The following is a 17,731-nucleotide window of genomic DNA, read 5'->3' as shown; positions in this document are numbered from 1 at the left end:
TGCAGTATGGAAGTACTGCGAGCTCACGAAGTAGATGGAGCAGACCTGCTCCCCAGATCTCTGCCCCCTAGAGAAAAGCAAAGGCAGGTGGATGGAAAAGAGCAGTATTCTATTTGTGATAACCCTGTTTATTTAAGGGGCTAGTTTTGCCTTTTCTTCCTCCAGCACATTTTTATGGCTGTTTAACTTGGCTGGAATAACACAGAGTTTCCATTTTTTTTCACCTCTAGCCTCTCCGACTCGATATCAAGCGAAAGCTAACAGCCCGGTCTGACCGGGTGAAAAGTGTGGACCTGCACCCCACAGAGCCATGGATGCTGGCAAGTCTCTACAATGGCAGTGTCTGCGTTTGGAACCATGAAACACAGGTGATAACTTTGACTTTCCTTTACTATGATTTTTTCAAAACCGACCAGTATATCAATTCTAACTTTAAACACCAGATTTACAAGAAAAATCTGAAAATGCTGCTACTAGTTGATTATGCTCTCCGTGACTTGTATACAAGAGTCACAGTAAAAATAGGCAAGTATTATCTTGAGCACAGCTCTAATGATGATTCATTTCTTACACATCTAGTTTCAAGAATACAAAAATAATCTCCGTTGAACTTGCAATCTGTAATTACGAAGGTTGTAGGAAATGCTAGACCTCTGCTTCTCTGTCAATGGTGGCTGAAATTGGGCAGCAGATTTAGAATTGATTTGGAGGTGTGAGTGGTGTCTGAAGGGATTGAGTGGAAAACAAGAAGGTGAGCACACAGACAAATATCTTCTTGGATACAGATGCAGCTTTAACATGTACATGCTGTGTTGTGGTATCCCTTGGGGAGTTGTCAGTGACTGCGTACAGAGCACTGATTTCAAAGCTGTCTCCAGTGCTATAAATTTATAAATTCTAATTTTCTCCAGTGCTATAAACGTATTACTTTTATTTTTAGACTTTGGTGAAGACTTTTGAAGTATGTGACCTGCCAGTGAGAGCTGCCAAATTTGTGGCAAGGAAGAACTGGGTTGTTACAGGAGCTGTAAGTTGTCGTCTTGTGATTTCTATGTGCAGTAATAGTTTCTCTTAATTTGTTTTCATGCCGTTCTTTTATACGTCACATAAAAATGATTCAGTGTTAATGTGCAAGAGAGAAAGGAATGCTTCATTACACTTCTCCAGTAATTTTTTTTCCTTTTAACTTGGAGACTTAATTTTTTCATTTCAGAGGACAACAATCTAATTTGTGGCTAAATCTAATATCTAATGCAGTGTAGGTCTATATTCAACTTCTGCTGTCAACTGAATTGCATCTAGCATACAGTTTTGACTAAATAGTTGTAGTGCTGCTTCAACAAAGCTGAAACTATTAATTTTTCAAGGTAAGATGACTTAAAAGCTGCTTTCTACTTTTCTTCCTGATTATACTCAAACTTTTTAAGAATTTTGTTCCCCTCTAGAAAAATACTCTCATTTTACTCTTTGCAAAGCAAACTCGTTGAATAGTTTTATTCTAAACTTGACAGCACGTTTTTCTTGAGGAAATGAACATTGATCAGTTCTTAATCTGGTGTCCAAACCATATAATTGTTATGGCAAATTGAATTAGGAGATGTGTGTCAAGACATGAACAGTGCTTTGGGGTGGTGTGTCCTGAAGGGTTCAGCAGACTGTTCCTGCTTTGGCCTTTAGATTGGTCATTGAAAGTTGTACGTGGAAGGCATGGGTCATCTGTTGGAAAGTCAGAGAGTTCTCTGTGATAAAGTTCATCTAAGTTGAAGTGATGCCTAAAATAGTGTCTGCGTTTTTTCTTTCTAGTCTTCTGCACTATACAGACAGTAAATGCAATTTCTTGTCCTTTGGCTGCCTTATGCTGCCATGACACAGTTAGTTAAAGCAACAGTAACTCAGTGCTATTTCCCTAGAGGTACAGCACTGCCTCTCCTCTGTCAGCACAAGAGTTCAAAAAGCTGCATGGGAAGCTGGATTAGGAGCTGGTGGAAGTTAATATGTGTTCTTATCAATTTATTTCCACCTGGGTCAGTTCCTCAGTCTGATTCATTGTGCAGCTGTATCTTAGCTTTCCCAGGGGAGGCTGCAAGCACTGGCAAAGAAATAGTGAGGAAAAGGCAAAGCTGCTTTTAGAAACAGGGCCAAGTCTTTTCCAAAGTAACTATGAAATTGTGATGTTATTTATTGCTTATTCTTCACGTTGGATGTTCATTGCACTGTTAGCCTGATTTCAAAGGGGTGCATGTTCTTCTCTGCCATTCTGGCAATTGTTTTCTGTAGATGTTTTTTCTTAAACAGGTGTATATGAGAGGAAAAGGGTGGAAAAGAAAATAGATTGGATAGAACAAGTAATGTGCTAAATTCTACACCTAAGTAAAGATTTGGGAATACTTCTGAGGAGAATACTGTATCTGAAATAAAGACACCTTTTCTTTTGTTCACATCCTTCTTGAAAAGTAATCAAGTCGACATCAATTTTCCATTTGTTTTAGTGCAAGAACCTTGCTTTTCATTTTCATATTAGGCATTAATAACTTTCAAAGCACTTCATTTTAAATCAAAAGATCATTTAAAATGCATCTTTTTGAAATGAATTTTTAGCTGAAGTTTATTTTATGAATGCCTTGGTATAATGCTGGGTAATTTATAGACTTCTGAGCCAAGTAATAATTTGTTTCATTTAGGTAGATTCAGAAAATAATTTTTCTTGAACATATCATTGTAAGAGATTCTTCAATAGTGGAATGTTCTGTCTAGCTACTCTACAGCATGTTGTGGTGTAGTATATGGAAAGTACTGTTACAGTTTTTTATTCCAATCTCTTTCACAGGATGACATGCAAATTAGAGTTTTTAATTACAACACCCTGGAAAGAGTGCACATGTTTGAAGCACACTCAGATTACATTCGTTGTATTGCTGTACATCCCACACAGCCTTTCATACTGACCAGCAGTGGTAAGAGCTCGTTGATATATTTTGATATGTTTTTCATCAGCCACTTACAGGGTTCTGACTAGATAGCAATTGCATGTTTTTTCAGGTGTCTGCTAAACAGAAATCCTTGAGCAAGTAGCTAGCCTATCAATTGTTATTTCTCTGCCAGGTACGTTCATATTTTTAATGGAGTATCAATTCTACTTAGAATTGAAAATATTATAGCTTATATCCTTGCCAGAGCAGACCTCAGAATCTTGTTGCTTAATAACTGCTCAATAAAAAGTTCACATAGATGATAATTAGTTACCCTTCTAGAGTTTGCTTCACTGAAGCTCCTTTGTTTTGTTTTTTTTTTAAGTACTTCTGTATTTCAGCTAACAATCTGAGTTGAAGCAGAATGTAACTCTCACCTGTTCTTCCCAGCATATGACAGTATTCTGTTATTTGAGCTAGGAATGGAAAATCATAGTATCCTAGCAAATCTTTCCCAAGAGTACATGCATCATTTTCTCAGTCCTTTCCATTCCTGGAGATGGTGCTGATACAGCCTGAGCACTGCTAGAATATAGTGAACGTTTTGTGTTGGAAGCATCGTGGTTATTTCTGCTGAAGATAATACGCTTGAAATAAAGATATCAGGAAGCCAACCTGGTTGTTTCTGCTTTCTGTTCCTTAATGATCGTTACAGTAGGTGCCAAAGAAGAGAGCACAGGTTTAATTCTTTAAAATCTGCCCATTATTTTAAGATTAATAATTTAATACCTTAATATCTATTCCTAGTCTCTGTAAGACAGATTCATTTTCTGAACAGAAATTGTGTATTTATGTGATCTGGGCAGGCTCATTGCTTAGTTTTATAACCATTCTACTGGAGAATCTTTTAGAGAAACTTGTATTCCCTGTGGTCTTCCTGAAAGTATGGAACAGCGATTTTAAACATTGAGAAAATATTTATCTTGAGAATTAGCATTGCCTCCTTTCAAGGAGAAGGCACGAAGGAACCTTTAACTTGAAGTCATTACGATTACATTATTCAGAAGATGTTGAACTAACTGAAGCTTGATTTTTACTGTTTTTTTTTTTCCTCAGATGACATGCTTATTAAACTCTGGGACTGGGATAAGAAATGGTCGTGTTCTCAAGTGTTTGAAGGACATACCCATTATGTCATGCAGATCGTCATAAACCCAAAAGATAATAATCAGTTTGCCAGTGCCTCTTTGGATAGGACAATCAAGGTAGAGGATTCTGTTGGTTTTTTGGGGGGCTTTTTTTTTTTTTTTTTTTTTTTTTTTTTTTTTTTTTTTTTTTTTTAGTTAAAAAGTAATAATCAGAAGGAACATGCAAACCATTAATGAGAACAGTGGGTTAAAATTCTTAGAAGTAGGTCAGTAATAGAATTTTTATTGTATGAAGATGTGTATTTTGGTTGAGTTCCTATATGCATGCTAACTATGCACATAATAGTAATTCAGTAAATGTACAAGATTACCTGACACCTTTAATCACTGAAATTAAACTTCAGTGATTGCTGCAGTCCTCTTGGAACTCGAGAGACACAGGATGGGGTAGTGGTTGTACTGTTTAAGTGTAGTCAGGAGAATTGAACCTACAACATACAGTGGGTAAAGCCTTTAACTGGGTGCCTTTAAAAAATAAAAATAAAATTATTTTCACCCGTTATTTGTAGTCATTTGCTACAAGTCTTTTAAACTGAATCCAAAGGTGTCTTCAGTCTTCTGACAGCAGACTCTGAGCTTCATTTGCTGTGAAACTGAGTATCTGGGACTGTTGGTTTACAACCAGCGGGAGAGTGAGAGTTCCTCAAGTTCCCTATAAATTAGCAGTATACTGGCTGTAAAAAGGCAGTTTTGATTTCATCTGTCTTCAGCTATTGAGATGAGATGTGTTTAAATATTGCTGTGATGCAATGATTGTGGGAAAATGTCGGTGTATCTACAGCCTGACTGCATTAGAATACAAACTGTTTGGCAAGGTTGGCCTAGATGAGAGAGGATCAAAACTTACATGAGGATTTTTGATGTCTTTTTTTTTTTTTTTCCCCTGGAAAGGTGTGGCAGCTTGGTTCCTCTTCACCCAACTTTACTCTGGAAGGCCATGAGAAAGGGGTGAACTGCATTGACTACTACAGCGGAGGAGACAAGCCGTACCTCATTTCGGGGGCAGATGACCGGTTGGTTAAGATCTGGGACTACCAGGTGTGTGTCCAGCTTTCTGCAAGCTATTGCATAGATTTTGCCACAGCAAAATCATGAAATTGTAAAAAGGAAAAGGACTTGAAAACACCTCTTCCTTCCTTAGAAAGATGAAAGTGGGAACTGTTTCATGATATATTTTTCAGATTTCAGTTGTTAACTCTTTAGAGAGCATGCTGTGAATTCTACAAATGAACTTAGGGGTTACTTAAATTTGATGCTAAGGTGTTGTTAATAGTGTTAACTTTGATTTTTCCTTGTCTGTTTACTTTCTGGACTCATTACACAAGCACACATGTTCATGCATGTATGCATGCTCACATGTACTTGACAGGTCATCAAATGAGTTGCATTATTGCCTCATTTGAATGCTGTACAGGAAAGAAAAAAATTGAGACAATTGCTGGAAAGTGGAGCTCATAAATTCTTCCTGTGTACAAATGCATTAATGGTCAGAAGGGCAAGATGAAGTTTGTTAGATAGGAGTTTCAGGTTGTTGAAGTGTAGTGTCCACAATTAAATCCAAGATCAGAAATCAAAGCTAGTAGTATTAATTAAAATATGCACTACAGCAATGACCGTTACATAACTGAGCTTAAAGCTTTACTAACACACAAAGCTGTATGTATTAGTTAGATAGTCCACTCACAGAATCACAGAATCACAGAATCACAGAATCACCCGGGTTGGAAGGGACCTCAAGGATCATGTAGTTCCAACCCCCCTGCCTAGCAGGGCCACCAAACATACACATTTAGATCAGGTTGCCCAGGACCCCGTCCAACCTGGCCTTGAACACGTCCAGGGACGGGGCATCCACAACCTCACTGGGCAGCCCGTTCCAGGGCCTAACCACTCTCCTCGTAAAGAACTTCCCCCTAACATCCAACCTAAATCTTCCCTCCTTCAACTTGGATCCATTTCCCCTAGTCCTGCTATTGTCAGCCCTTATGAAGAGTTTACTCCCCTCCTGGGTGTAGGTTCCCTTCAGGTATTGATAGGCTGCAATGAGGTCGCCCCGCAGCCTTCTCTTCTCCAGGCTGAACAAGCCCAACTCCCTCAGCCTGTCCTCATAGGGGAGGTGCTCTAGCCCCCTGATCATCTTAGTCGCCCTCCTCTGGACCCTTTCCAAAATCTCCATGTCTTTCTTGTACTGAGGGCTCCACACCTGGACACAGTACTCCAGATGGGGCCTCACAAGAGCCGAGTAGAGAGGGACAATCACTTCCCTGTCCCTGCTGACCACCCCTCTCCTGATGGAGCCCAGGATCCCATTTGCCTTTCGAGCTGCCAGAGCGCACTGCTGGCTCATGTTGAGTCTCTCGTCCATCAGGACCCCCAGGTCCTTCTCTGCCGAGCTGCTCTCAAGGACCACTCCTCCCAGCTTGTACGGGTGCCTGGGGTTCTTCCGGCCCAAATGCAAAACCTTGCACTTTGCCGTGTTGAACCTCATTAGGTTCACCCGAGCCCAGCTTTCCAGCCTGTCGAGGTCCCTCTGAATGGCATCCCTTCCTTCCACCGTATCAACCGCACCACTCAGCTTGGTGTCGTCAGCAAACTTGCTGAGGGTGCACTCAATTCCCTCATCGATGTCATTGATAAAGATGTTAAAGAGCACCGGTCCCAAGACAGACCCTTGGGGGACACCACTTGTTACCGGCCTCCACCTGGACATAGAGCCATTGACCATCACCCTCTGTCTGCGGCCTTTCAACCAATTGCTTATCCATCGGGTCGTCCACCCATCAAATCCACTTCCCTCCAATTTGGAGATGAGGATGTGGTGGGGGACCATGTCAAAGGCCTTGCTCAGGTCCAGGAAAATGACATCGGTCGCCTTCCCTTCGTCCACCAATGCCGTCACTCCATCATAGAAGGCCACAAGATTAGTTAGGCATGACCTTCCTTTGGTGAAGCCGTGCTGGCTGTCTCGGATCACATGCTCATTCTTTATGTGATCGAGCATGTTGTCCAGGAGGATCTGTTCCATGATTTTCCCAGGCACGGAGGTGAGACTCACCGGCCTGTAGTTCCCCGGGTCCTCCCTGCTCCCCTTCTTGTATATGGGAGTGACGTGACCCTTCCTCCAGTCGTCCGGGACCTCACCTGACAGCCACGACTTCTCAAATATGATGGAGAGCGGCTCGGCAACCACCTCAGCCAGCTCCTTCAGGACCCTGGGATGCACGCCATCCGGCCCCATAGACTTATATTCATTCAGTCTAAGGAGGCACTGTCGGACTTGCTCTGCCCTTACAGTGGGGAGGGATTTACCTCCTTGGTCCCCACATAGAGGTTTGGGGATGCAGGGCTCAGGGACGTGAAAAAGACTAGAATCCTGGCCACCAGTGAAGACCGAGGTGAAGAATTCATTCAGCACCTCAGCTTTTTCTTCATCTGTTGAAGCCAGTTCTCCTTTTAAATTTACCAAAGTAGGTACACCCGTTTTGGCCTGTCTCTTCTGGCCAATGTACCTGTAGAAGGTTTTCTTATTGTTTTTCACATCCCTTGCCAAGTTCAGTTCTGCCTGCGCCTTGGCTTCCCTGATCCCACGTCTGCAAGTCCGGACAGCATCCCTGTACTCTTCCCAGGTGACACAGCCTTGTTTCCAGAGCTTGTACACCCCTTTCTTCGCCCTCAGTTCTCTCAGCAGGTCCTTGCTGAGCCATGCCGGTTTCCTACCTCGCCTGCCCACTTTCTTATTCAGAGGAATGGAGACCTCTTGTGCTTCCAGGAGGGCATCCTTGAAGAGCAGCCAGCTCTCCTCAACATCTTTGTCTTTGAGGGCGGCGCGCCAGGGGATCTTGGCCAGCAATCCATTGAGTAGCTTGAAGTCTGCTCTTCTAAAGTTCAGCGTCCTGATCCTGCTCTTTGCCAGGCCCACATCGCTTGAGATCACAAACTCAACCAAGGCGTGGTCGCTGGAGCCCAGGCAGCCTCCAACTTTGACACCTTTGATGATCTCCTCAGCGTTTGTGAGCAGCAGGTCCAGCAACGCTTCACCTCTGGTCGGTCTGTCCAATACCTGAACCAGAAAGCTATCGTCAATGGATTCCAAGAGCTTTCTGGAGCTCTTGCAGCTCGCCGTGTGGTTTTCCCAGCAGATGTCCGGATGGTTGAAGTCCCCCACCAGGACAAGAGCCCGTGAGCCAGACATCTCACGCATCTGGAGCAAGAAAGCCTCGTCAACAGCCTCCCCCTGATCAGGTGGCCTGTAGTATACCCCTAACACCAGCTGACCTGTATTAGTCCCATCTCTAATCCTAACCCACAGGCTCTCAACCTGTTCCTGACTGTTTCTCGTAGGGAGCTCCTCACAGTTTATCCAATCTCTGACATAGAGAGCAACTCCCCCACCCCTCCTACCTCGCCTATCTCTCCTAAAGAGTCTATAGCCATCGATCGCAGTATCCCAATTGTGGGAGTCATCCCACCATGTTTCTGTGATAGCAACAAGGTCATAACTTTCCGAGTGCATCACAGTTTCCAGTTCCTCCTGCTTGTTACTCAGGCTGCGTGCATTGGTATAAAGGCACTTCAGCCGGGCTATCCGTCTCACCACCTTTATAAGGGATCTAGGATCCCCTAGAACAGCAGCATCCCCAGCATCCCCCTGCCCTACTCCTTCCCTGTGCACTCTGCCGTCATTGCTCATGGAGTTTGGTACAAGCCCTCGAATGACCCGTTCACCCCCAGTAGCCCCTATTTTGTCCCCTTCCCCCTTCGTTCCTAGTTTAAAGACCTGTCAATGAGTCCCGCTAATTCTTCAGCTAATATCCTCTTACCCCTCAGGGACAGGCTGCATGCATCAGCAGCCATCATGCCAGGTGCAGTGTAAATTGCCCCATGGTCAAAAAAGCCGAAATTCTTGTGTCTGCACCAGCTTTTTAGCCATCTATTTAAGAGTTGGGTGTTTTGGATCCTCCCTGTACCTTTCCCTGACACCACGGGCATAGAAGAAAAGACCACCTGCACCCCAGCACCTTCAAGCATTCGCCCCATTCCCCTGAAGTCTTTCTTGATAGACCTCAGGCTTTCCTTATCAACTTCCTCGCCGCCAGCCTGAATTATTAAAAGTGGGTAATAATCTGAAGGCCGAATCAACTCGGGAATTTTCTTTGAAATGTCTCTGACCCGAGCCCCAGGAAGGCAGCACACCTCTCTGCGGGTAGGGTCAGGCCGGCATATAGGGCCTTCTGTTCCTTGCAGAAGGGAGTCACCTATGACAATCACCCTTCTGTCCTTACGGGTAGAAGCAGTCTTGAGGCTTGTGGGCGACCGCTTCGCCTGAGGCAACCTCACGGGTGAACCTGTCTCCGCCCTCTCACTCGTCCCCCCCTCAAATTCCAGGGCCTCAAACCTGTTACGCAGAGGCACCTGGGGAGTCGGGGATGGACGGGTTGGGGGATGCCCCCTCCGCCGAGCAGGTACCCGTTTCCACTCCTCCTCCCTTCTCAAATTGCTGTTAGGGGGAAGAGAGGACAGGGGGCTCGCTGAAACGCTGTCAGCTGGCTGGTTCCCCTTTACCAGGTGTTTGTAAGGTGGCAGGGGCTGACGTGCTCCGTGAGGAGCCTCGTCTGTGTGCCGAGAACCTGAGGTTGAGAGGGACTGACACCACCAGTCAATCTCCCTCTCACACTCTTTTATAGAAAGAGTCCACTCCTAGTTGCTTCAAGCACAGTAGACTTTTCTTTAACAGCTGTGAATAAACATCCTTGATGAAGATATTAGGTGTTTCTTCACTTATAATTGAATTCAGATATGTTTTGCTCTGATTTTTTTTTTTTTAAGCAATCCTAGCTGTCTGCCTGTCTTTATTCTGTTGCACTACCAAGCTCTGAGAAAGCCTATTTTGTGAGCAGAAAACTGTGTCAAGGAAAATAGATAGTTTTCCATCAGGGAGAAGAAATCAAGTCAGTGCGATCATTGTTTCGTAATACATGTTTAATGCTGCTGCTTCAGCGTCTTAGAAATAAATGTTACTGGAAGAAATCTAGAAAAAAAATACCTGTTTTGAGATAGACTTTTGGATTTTATTTATTAAGAAATGAACGTTAAAGTGTTGCAGCTTGTTTATTACCTGCACCTGTCCTTTCAACTCTTTTTGCAGAACAAAACATGTGTACAAACACTGGAGGGACATGCTCAGAACGTCTCTTGTGTCAGCTTCCATCCTGAACTGCCTATCATAATCACGGGCTCAGAAGATGGTAATTGCCTTTTTCTGCTACATAAGGGATAGGGGAGGAACTTACGGGGAACGTTTTGCTGTGGTGTGGCCGCACATCAGGAGGTGTTACGTGGAGGAAAGCAATAAGGCACGCATTCCTTTCTTCTAGGAACTGTGCGCATTTGGCATTCAAGCACCTACCGGCTGGAAAGTACGCTCAACTATGGGATGGAGAGAGTGTGGTGTGTGGCCAGCTTGAGAGGATCCAATAATGTGGCTTTGGGCTATGATGAAGGCAGCATCATTGTTAAGGTACGATTAGCTACTTGAAATGGGAGAGGGTGATTCATCGCTGTCCTGTGTAAAGAGCAACTAGCTTTGTAGTAACATACAAAATACTGATCGTTTAGCATTTTAATGGTCATTTTTAGACAAAGCCAGGATATTTCACTAGATGTGTTGAACTGAACAGAAAATCCAAATAGTATTTTCTCCGTCTGCTAAGTTCTTATGCTATGCTTCCTAGCTTGGTCGTGAAGAACCAGCCATGTCCATGGATGCAAATGGAAAAATCATTTGGGCTAAACATTCAGAAGTCCAGCAGGCCAACTTGAAAGCTATGGGAGATGCTGAAATTAAAGATGGAGAAAGATTGCCACTGGCTGTGAAGGACATGGGGAGCTGTGAAATATATCCTCAAACAATTCAACACAACCCTAATGGACGGTAATTGATTTCAGAAAAAAAAAAAAAAAAAGGTTTTGTTTTGTTGCTTTTTTTTTATACTGGAAATCTTATTGCATGTGTCCTGATAATGACCAAGAGCCTGTGGCATAGAGGGGTTTCATCTGCATGATAGCTCACATTTTAAACAAACAAGTTGCACTTTGTAAATAGGGCAAGAATTATACAAACAAAATATATAATGTAGTAGTAGCAAGCCAAATTCTTCTATCACGTCTCACATTTTTTAATTAGATAAGCTAATATGGAAGAAAAGGTAAAGGGATACACAGTAGAAATGCAGCAGAGTGGAGAGCAGAAGCAAGAAGGGATAGCAAGTAGCTAGCAAAATAAAGCAGAAAAAATCCATTATGTGATGGGCTTGGAAATGCACAAAGTTGTCCTATTTAATTTTGTCTGCATTTGCATTAATTGTGATACAGGCTTTTAATATCTTCAGGTGATTTGTGTGTTTGATCTAGTGCACTGAATGTGCATGTCTGACAGGCTGCATCTTTGTCTTGCTGTAGGTTTGTTGTAGTGTGTGGTGATGGTGAATACATCATTTACACAGCTATGGCTTTGAGGAACAAGAGTTTTGGTTCTGCACAGGAGTTCGTATGGGCACATGATTCATCAGAGTAAGTGTTGCAGGTTTATCCTTTGTATTAACTTAAATTTGCTGCTGCTACATTTCAGTCTGTACAAACACTAAGTTGGGCTGAAGACAAAAAAAAAAAAAAGGTTTGAATGATCAACTTAGAAAACATTTAAATAGTACCTTTTTTATTTGTTGTGCTCTGCTTGTTTTTGAAGAGAAATGCAGGGGGTTTTCTTGTAGCAGTTTACTATTTTAGTAGTTTGCTACTTTAACAGGCAAGTAATATTTTTATAATGCAATCTCTAGATATGCAATCAGAGAGAGCAACAGTGTTGTAAAGATATTTAAAAACTTCAAGGAGAAGAAATCATTCAAACCTGATTTTGGAGCAGAAGGTGAGTATTTACTTCTGGAATACGCATACTGATGCGTGTGCACAGCGTGCACAGTCTGCACAATGCAAAATTCTTCAACCTTTGTTTTCTTGCAGGCATCTATGGTGGCTTCCTGCTGGGAGTCAGATCTGTTAATGGTTTGGCATTCTATGATTGGGAGAACACAGAACTGATCCGCAGAATTGAAATTCAGCCCAAACATGTGAGTTTTGAAAGGAAGATATGAATCTATATGTCAATGTCTGTGTTTACTCAGTTTTGACTAACTTGATTTTTGTTTTCTGTAATGAAGCCAAGCTGTCAACTGTAAAGTAACAACATCCTAGGTTTATCTCTGCCTTGTAATGAAAGGGAAGAAGATCTTATATGTGTGTTGGCTTCTTGGTTCCTAAGGCTGCTATGAGAGTTTGTACAAATTAAAGCTAAAATATATTTTCTCCCTTAACTTGGGCTCTCTAAACCAGTGCCATTATTGATTCTGATGACACAGATTTTCTGGTCTGACTCGGGTGAGCTTGTCTGCATTGCTACAGAAGAGTCATTCTTCATTCTGAAATATCTATCAGAAAAAGTTGCATCTGCCCAAGAAACACACGAAGGAGTCACTGAAGATGGAATTGAAGATGCATTTGAGGTATCTGTATTTAAAAATGGAATATGACCAGGATCAGAGATCACTGAAGCAAGTCTTGCCAGAGTATAGCAAAGTTGGTCTTTAACTAACACTACTAAATTTTCCAGACATCATGCATTTGGGTAGCATGTTCACAGAACTTAAAAAAAAAGTTTTCTGTCCTTTTGGTATTTTGAAATTTGACAGAAGTTTGAGAACAAATGAAAAACAGCAAAAATATAGCGAGGAAGCTTATATTTTGATTATCTTGTTTAACAGTTAATTTGGTATTTCCTTTCTGGATTTGTCATTTAGTTAATTATTGAGATAGAGATTTTTTTATTACAATGTTTTTTTGTGAAACTGAAGGCATAGATTACAGAACTTCACATTTATACCTGAAGCTTCTTTTGCAACTTACCCTTGTGTCTGTGGAAGTACAGAATGTTACATTTAATTGGAAAACACAGTAGTCTTACTGCTGTCTCGGAGTAGCTTTTTGATTAACTTTAATTTGCAGGTTCTTGGTGAGATTCAGGAGATTGTGAAAACAGGCTTGTGGGTTGGCGACTGCTTTATTTACACCAGCTCTGTGAACAGACTCAACTACTACGTTGGAGGAGAAATTGTCACGATTGCCCATTTAGACAGGTAAGTTGCTGCATTAGATTGTAAGAAAGCCCTACATGTTTTTTTCAGTACAAGTTATGGCAAGGTAAATCCTCCACTTGCCCTGCTGTATTACTTTTGGATACTTTATAATGCTAATGTTCTGAGGCAATTAATGTAATCTTGCATAGGATAACCACGCTTTCATGTAATGCTATTTATAGAGTAAAAGTTGATGCAAATATTCTTGCTACCATTTTTACGTAGTACCTCATAGTAAACTTATCCAAGGTGAAAAATCTTTGTTTTGTTTCAGGACGATGTATCTTTTGGGGTATATTCCTAAGGACAACCGACTGTATTTGGGTGATAAAGAGCTAAACATTGTTAGCTACTCTTTGCTGGTCTCAGTGCTTGAATATCAAACTGCTGTGATGAGAAGAGACTTCGGTATGGCTGACAAAGTTCTTCCCACAATTCCAAAAGAGCAGAGAACCAGAGTTGCGCATTTCCTTGAAAAACAGGCAAGAGAACTATTTCTTAGACATCAAAAAAGTAATCAGCTGATTATTTGTAATTGAATTTGCTACGTAAGAACTAAAAAAGCCACTAACTTCCTGTAAGTGAATCTTCTTAATCATCTGTATTTATTTGGAACACTGTAATCTTTTCTTTAGATGGCTTTTGTTAAAACTTCTAGGATGCTGTTTGACCTGATGGATTATTTTGATTATCTATTTACTTCAGGGCTTCAAACAACAAGCTCTTGCAGTATCTACAGATCCAGAGCATCGTTTTGAACTTGCTCTTCAGCTGGGAGAATTAAAAATTGCTTATCAGCTTGCAGTAGAAGCAGAGGTAAACATACAATTTCTGGTGATTCGTAATAATTCTGATTATAAATCCTAGAGGCCCCGTAAGAAAAGGCAGTGTGAAGATGCAGCACAGCTCTGTGAACACTGTAAATATGCCTCCAACTTCCTTACTGAAGTTTCTCTGCCTGAGCTGTGGGATGGGAACAGAAGCGTGTTGTCTGCTTACCCCTGGGGAGTAAGACATTCCAACCAAGAACAAAGCCTTAATCTTCAGTGAGAAGTCCACAGAGAGAAGTGGCAGAACTGAAGCCTCTGGGCCTTTGTTCAGCCTTGAAAAACTTGCATCATTTCTGATGTTCTAGGAAGACTGACAGGCAGTGATTTGCCCTACAGCTTTTTTTTATTATTATTTTGTTATTAAGATAATTGGTCTCACTGTTCCTTCTGTAAAATAAGGAAGTGGTAGGACTAAGTTAATGTTCCTCATTCAAGGAGGACAAGGGAGAGGACAAAGCAATGTCCATGCTGTGTAGTGACAGCATGGCAGTGGTACGTGCAGAACAAACTGCAATAGTCATTGTATCTTAACGGTAAGACAAGTGCACTGATGGGATACAGTACCTTAATAGGTGAACTTAGAGCTTATGTTGAATGCTTTAAAAATCTTTAATGGTATTCAAAAATATGAGCTTTGGTTTTATCTTTCTCCTCCCTCCTGTTGTGCTTTTTAGTCAGAACAGAAATGGAAGCAACTTGCTGAACTTGCCATTAGTAAATGCCAGTTTGGCCTGGCCCAGGAATGTCTCCACCATGCACAAGACTATGGAGGACTACTTCTACTGGCTACAGCCTCAGGAAATGCAAACATGGTGAATAAATTAGCTGAAGGAGCAGAAAAAGATGGCAAGAACAACGTCGCATTTATGAGCTACTTCCTGCAGGGAAAGTAAGTAGTGAGGAATTCAGATGGTCCTCATTGGGCTTTCTGAAACACAAAGAACATCTGATCTCCAAATGGTAAACTATAGCTAACTTAATTTCGAGAGGAAAGACAGTAGCACGTACCCTTCAGAAAAACTGTTTGATGATGCCTACTTTTTAAAATCGGGCACTTCTAATTTACTGACATCACAGACTGAACAGCTATAATGCAAAAGTCTAACTTGAAAACTTATTGATAAAAATTCTATTTTAAAATCTGTTAGGCTTGACTCGTGTTTGGAACTCCTGATCAAAACCGGACGTCTCCCAGAAGCTGCTTTTCTTGCAAGGACCTATTTGCCAAGCCAAGTTTCAAGGTAACATTAAAGTATATGCAAGTCCTAGTAGTAGAGTCAAAACTGCCTTTATACAATGAATCTGATCTCTGTCTCCAGGGTTGTTAAACTGTGGCGGGAGAGTCTCTCTAAAGTTAACCAGAAAGCTGCTGAATCTCTTGCTGACCCTACAGAATATGAAAATCTTTTCCCTGGATTAAAGGAAGCTTTTGTTGCTGAAGAATATGTTAAACAAAGTCTTGCTGACCTGCGGCCCGCCAAGGAATACCCCCTTGTCACTGTAAGTAAGAAGTGAGAGTTCCTATTTTCTCTGAAAGAGAAAAATTCGAAGTTGTGCAAATTCTGCTGTAAGCAAGTCGATGAAATTACTTACTTAAATATTCCATTAACATGTCTGCACTTCCTATATTTTAGCCAAATGAAGAAAGAAACTTACTTGAAGAAGCAAAAGGCTTTGAACCATCGGGAGTAATGGCATCTCAGGTCAGTGTTACCACCAAATGACGAAGCCTAAGAAGTGCTTGTGTTGGAAGTTCTCCAGGGTGGATGTTACTGTACAGCTGTGATGATTGAAATGTTGCTCTTATTGGCTTGACTACTGCAGCTGAGTTCCACATTCTTCTGCTTCAGACTTCTAGACTAAAAAAGTAGACTAAAGAAGTCATTAGTAGTTACAGAATTATTTACTCTGTGTGGCTGTAGTAGGACCCGAGGAAATGGCAAGAAGTTATACCAGAGCAGGTTTAGGTTGGATATTAGGAGAAACTTTTTCTCTCAAAGGGTGGTCAGGCACTGGAATGGCTGCCCAGGGAGGTGGTGGAGTCGCTGTCCCTGGTAGTATTCAAGAGGCACCTGGATGAGGAGCTACGAGAGATGGTTTAGTGCTTGTGGCACTGATAGGAATGGGAGGGGGGTTGGACTGGATGATCTTGCAGGTCGTTTCCAACCTTGTGATTCTGTCATTCTGTGATTCTGCTGCTTATGTTTTTGTTCTGCTACCATTTCACTCAAGTACGTGTGTGTAATTGCAGTGCTGCCACTGAATTCATCCTGAAAAAAAATTGCATATCGAAACCCTTACTGCCTCAACTGCTTCTAGCACTCTGAAAGCTCAGTAGTTGGACCTTGGAATCTCTTACATGCCTTACATACCAGCAATTACAAATGCTTTGTATTTGTTGCTATTGTGCATGGCTGAAGTAAGACTGCTTCGAAAGTTAGAGTAGGAGTCCCGATTGATTATTTGGAAATAGAATATTTTAAGTAGTGAAGTAGCTCAGACTGATGGTTTTATCACTCAAGTGGAAGTTTTCACCTTGTGAAAGTTATCTACATGTTAATTTACAATTATCTTGCATAGAAGCTATAAACAAGGCCTGCCATGTTCTTCAGTTGCACTTCAGTTTTAAGTTCTTTAAATTAATTGACACAGACTGAAGGCTGTTTTTTTTTTCTAAGAACTGCTTTGAATTAAATGGCGGCAACGGGGGGAAACGAACATGGTAGGCTCCTCTGGAGACCAGAAAACTTAATGGCTGTGAAGATGTGATTCTGGAATTACTGAGAGAAATTTTAGAAGACAGCCATCAAGGCTTGAGGGATGTGCAGAGGGGCTGTTGTTTGCTTAATTTTAACAAAAGTTATCTTTTTCATTAGAAAAAGACAGAAGAAGCAGTTCCATCTCCTAAACCAGAAGTGATGAATACAGTACTGCAGAATTCTGATCTGCTTCCACCTCGAGATCAAAAGGTACTGGAATGTATCTTAGGAATGGAAGGAGTGTCATGGCTGAATGAAGAACTTAAGTATACCACATAATGTCACTTTTATCTTTACATGAACCACACTCCTGAGACTTATTACACTGTGTGGATCTCTTCCTGTAGAGTGCAGAAACTGTACACAGTAATGTAGAACAATTCCTACAGCCTTGTGGGCTTACAAGGAAATAAGTGGAGTCACAACCCAGAACAAAATAACAAGTTCCAGTACTGCAAACTGGTTTCTTATTCAAGAAGGCATTTCTTTCTGGAGGTTATTGTAGGTCTTATGCACTACTTGACTGCCTTAATGTTGCTGAATGTTTCAGTACCTCGTATAGCATTATACAAACTACATCTGCTGTCACAACAGCTGCCTAACGTGTCTCTCTGGACTTAATTCCCAGACACTTCTGGATTTGGAAGATGACCTCGATAACTTAGACCTGGAGGATATTGATACCACAGATATCAATCTGGATGAAGAGATCTTAGATGACTGAACAGAGTTCTAGATGACCAACTCAACTACTGCTTACTCCAAACAAAGGAATGAAGTTCTGTGGACTACATGCTCCACATTAACTCGATTTTTATACAGAAGATGGACCACGTA

General features: G+C 41.6%; 1 protein-coding gene across 2 annotated transcripts; it reads left to right on the top strand.

Moving 5' to 3' along the window:
- Positions 1-236: 236 nt before the first annotated feature.
- COPB2 (COPI coat complex subunit beta 2) lies at positions 237-17,618 on the top strand (the record flags this gene model as incomplete). 2 transcript variants are annotated; one of them, XM_079539538.1, is made up of 21 exons in its annotated part: positions 237-368; positions 941-1,027; positions 2,828-2,954; positions 4,026-4,174; positions 5,009-5,155; positions 10,263-10,362; positions 10,492-10,634; positions 10,849-11,048; positions 11,576-11,686; positions 11,953-12,041; positions 12,137-12,243; positions 12,532-12,675; positions 13,175-13,305; positions 13,580-13,787; positions 14,011-14,121; positions 14,810-15,024; positions 15,284-15,376; positions 15,455-15,635; positions 15,770-15,838; positions 17,012-17,104; positions 17,523-17,618. In XM_079539538.1, the coding sequence occupies exons 1-21, from the start codon at positions 315-317 to the stop codon at positions 17,616-17,618; spliced, it is 2,655 nt and encodes an 884-aa protein (XP_079395664.1). In that variant the 5' UTR covers positions 237-314. The 2 variants fall into 2 exon arrangements, with proteins under 2 accessions (XP_079395664.1, XP_079395665.1); XM_079539539.1 differs by having other exon boundaries at positions 15,770-15,842; positions 17,022-17,104.
- Between the last annotated feature and the right edge of the window lie 113 nt (positions 17,619-17,731).

The sequence above is a fragment of the Tetrao urogallus genome (assembly GCF_951394365.1).
Source record: "Tetrao urogallus genome assembly, chromosome: 9".
NCBI classification, from domain to species: Eukaryota; Metazoa; Chordata; class Aves; order Galliformes; family Phasianidae; genus Tetrao; species Tetrao urogallus.
The sequence above is the reverse complement of the archived record's forward strand: the minus strand, read 5'-3'. Positions and strand labels throughout refer to the sequence as shown.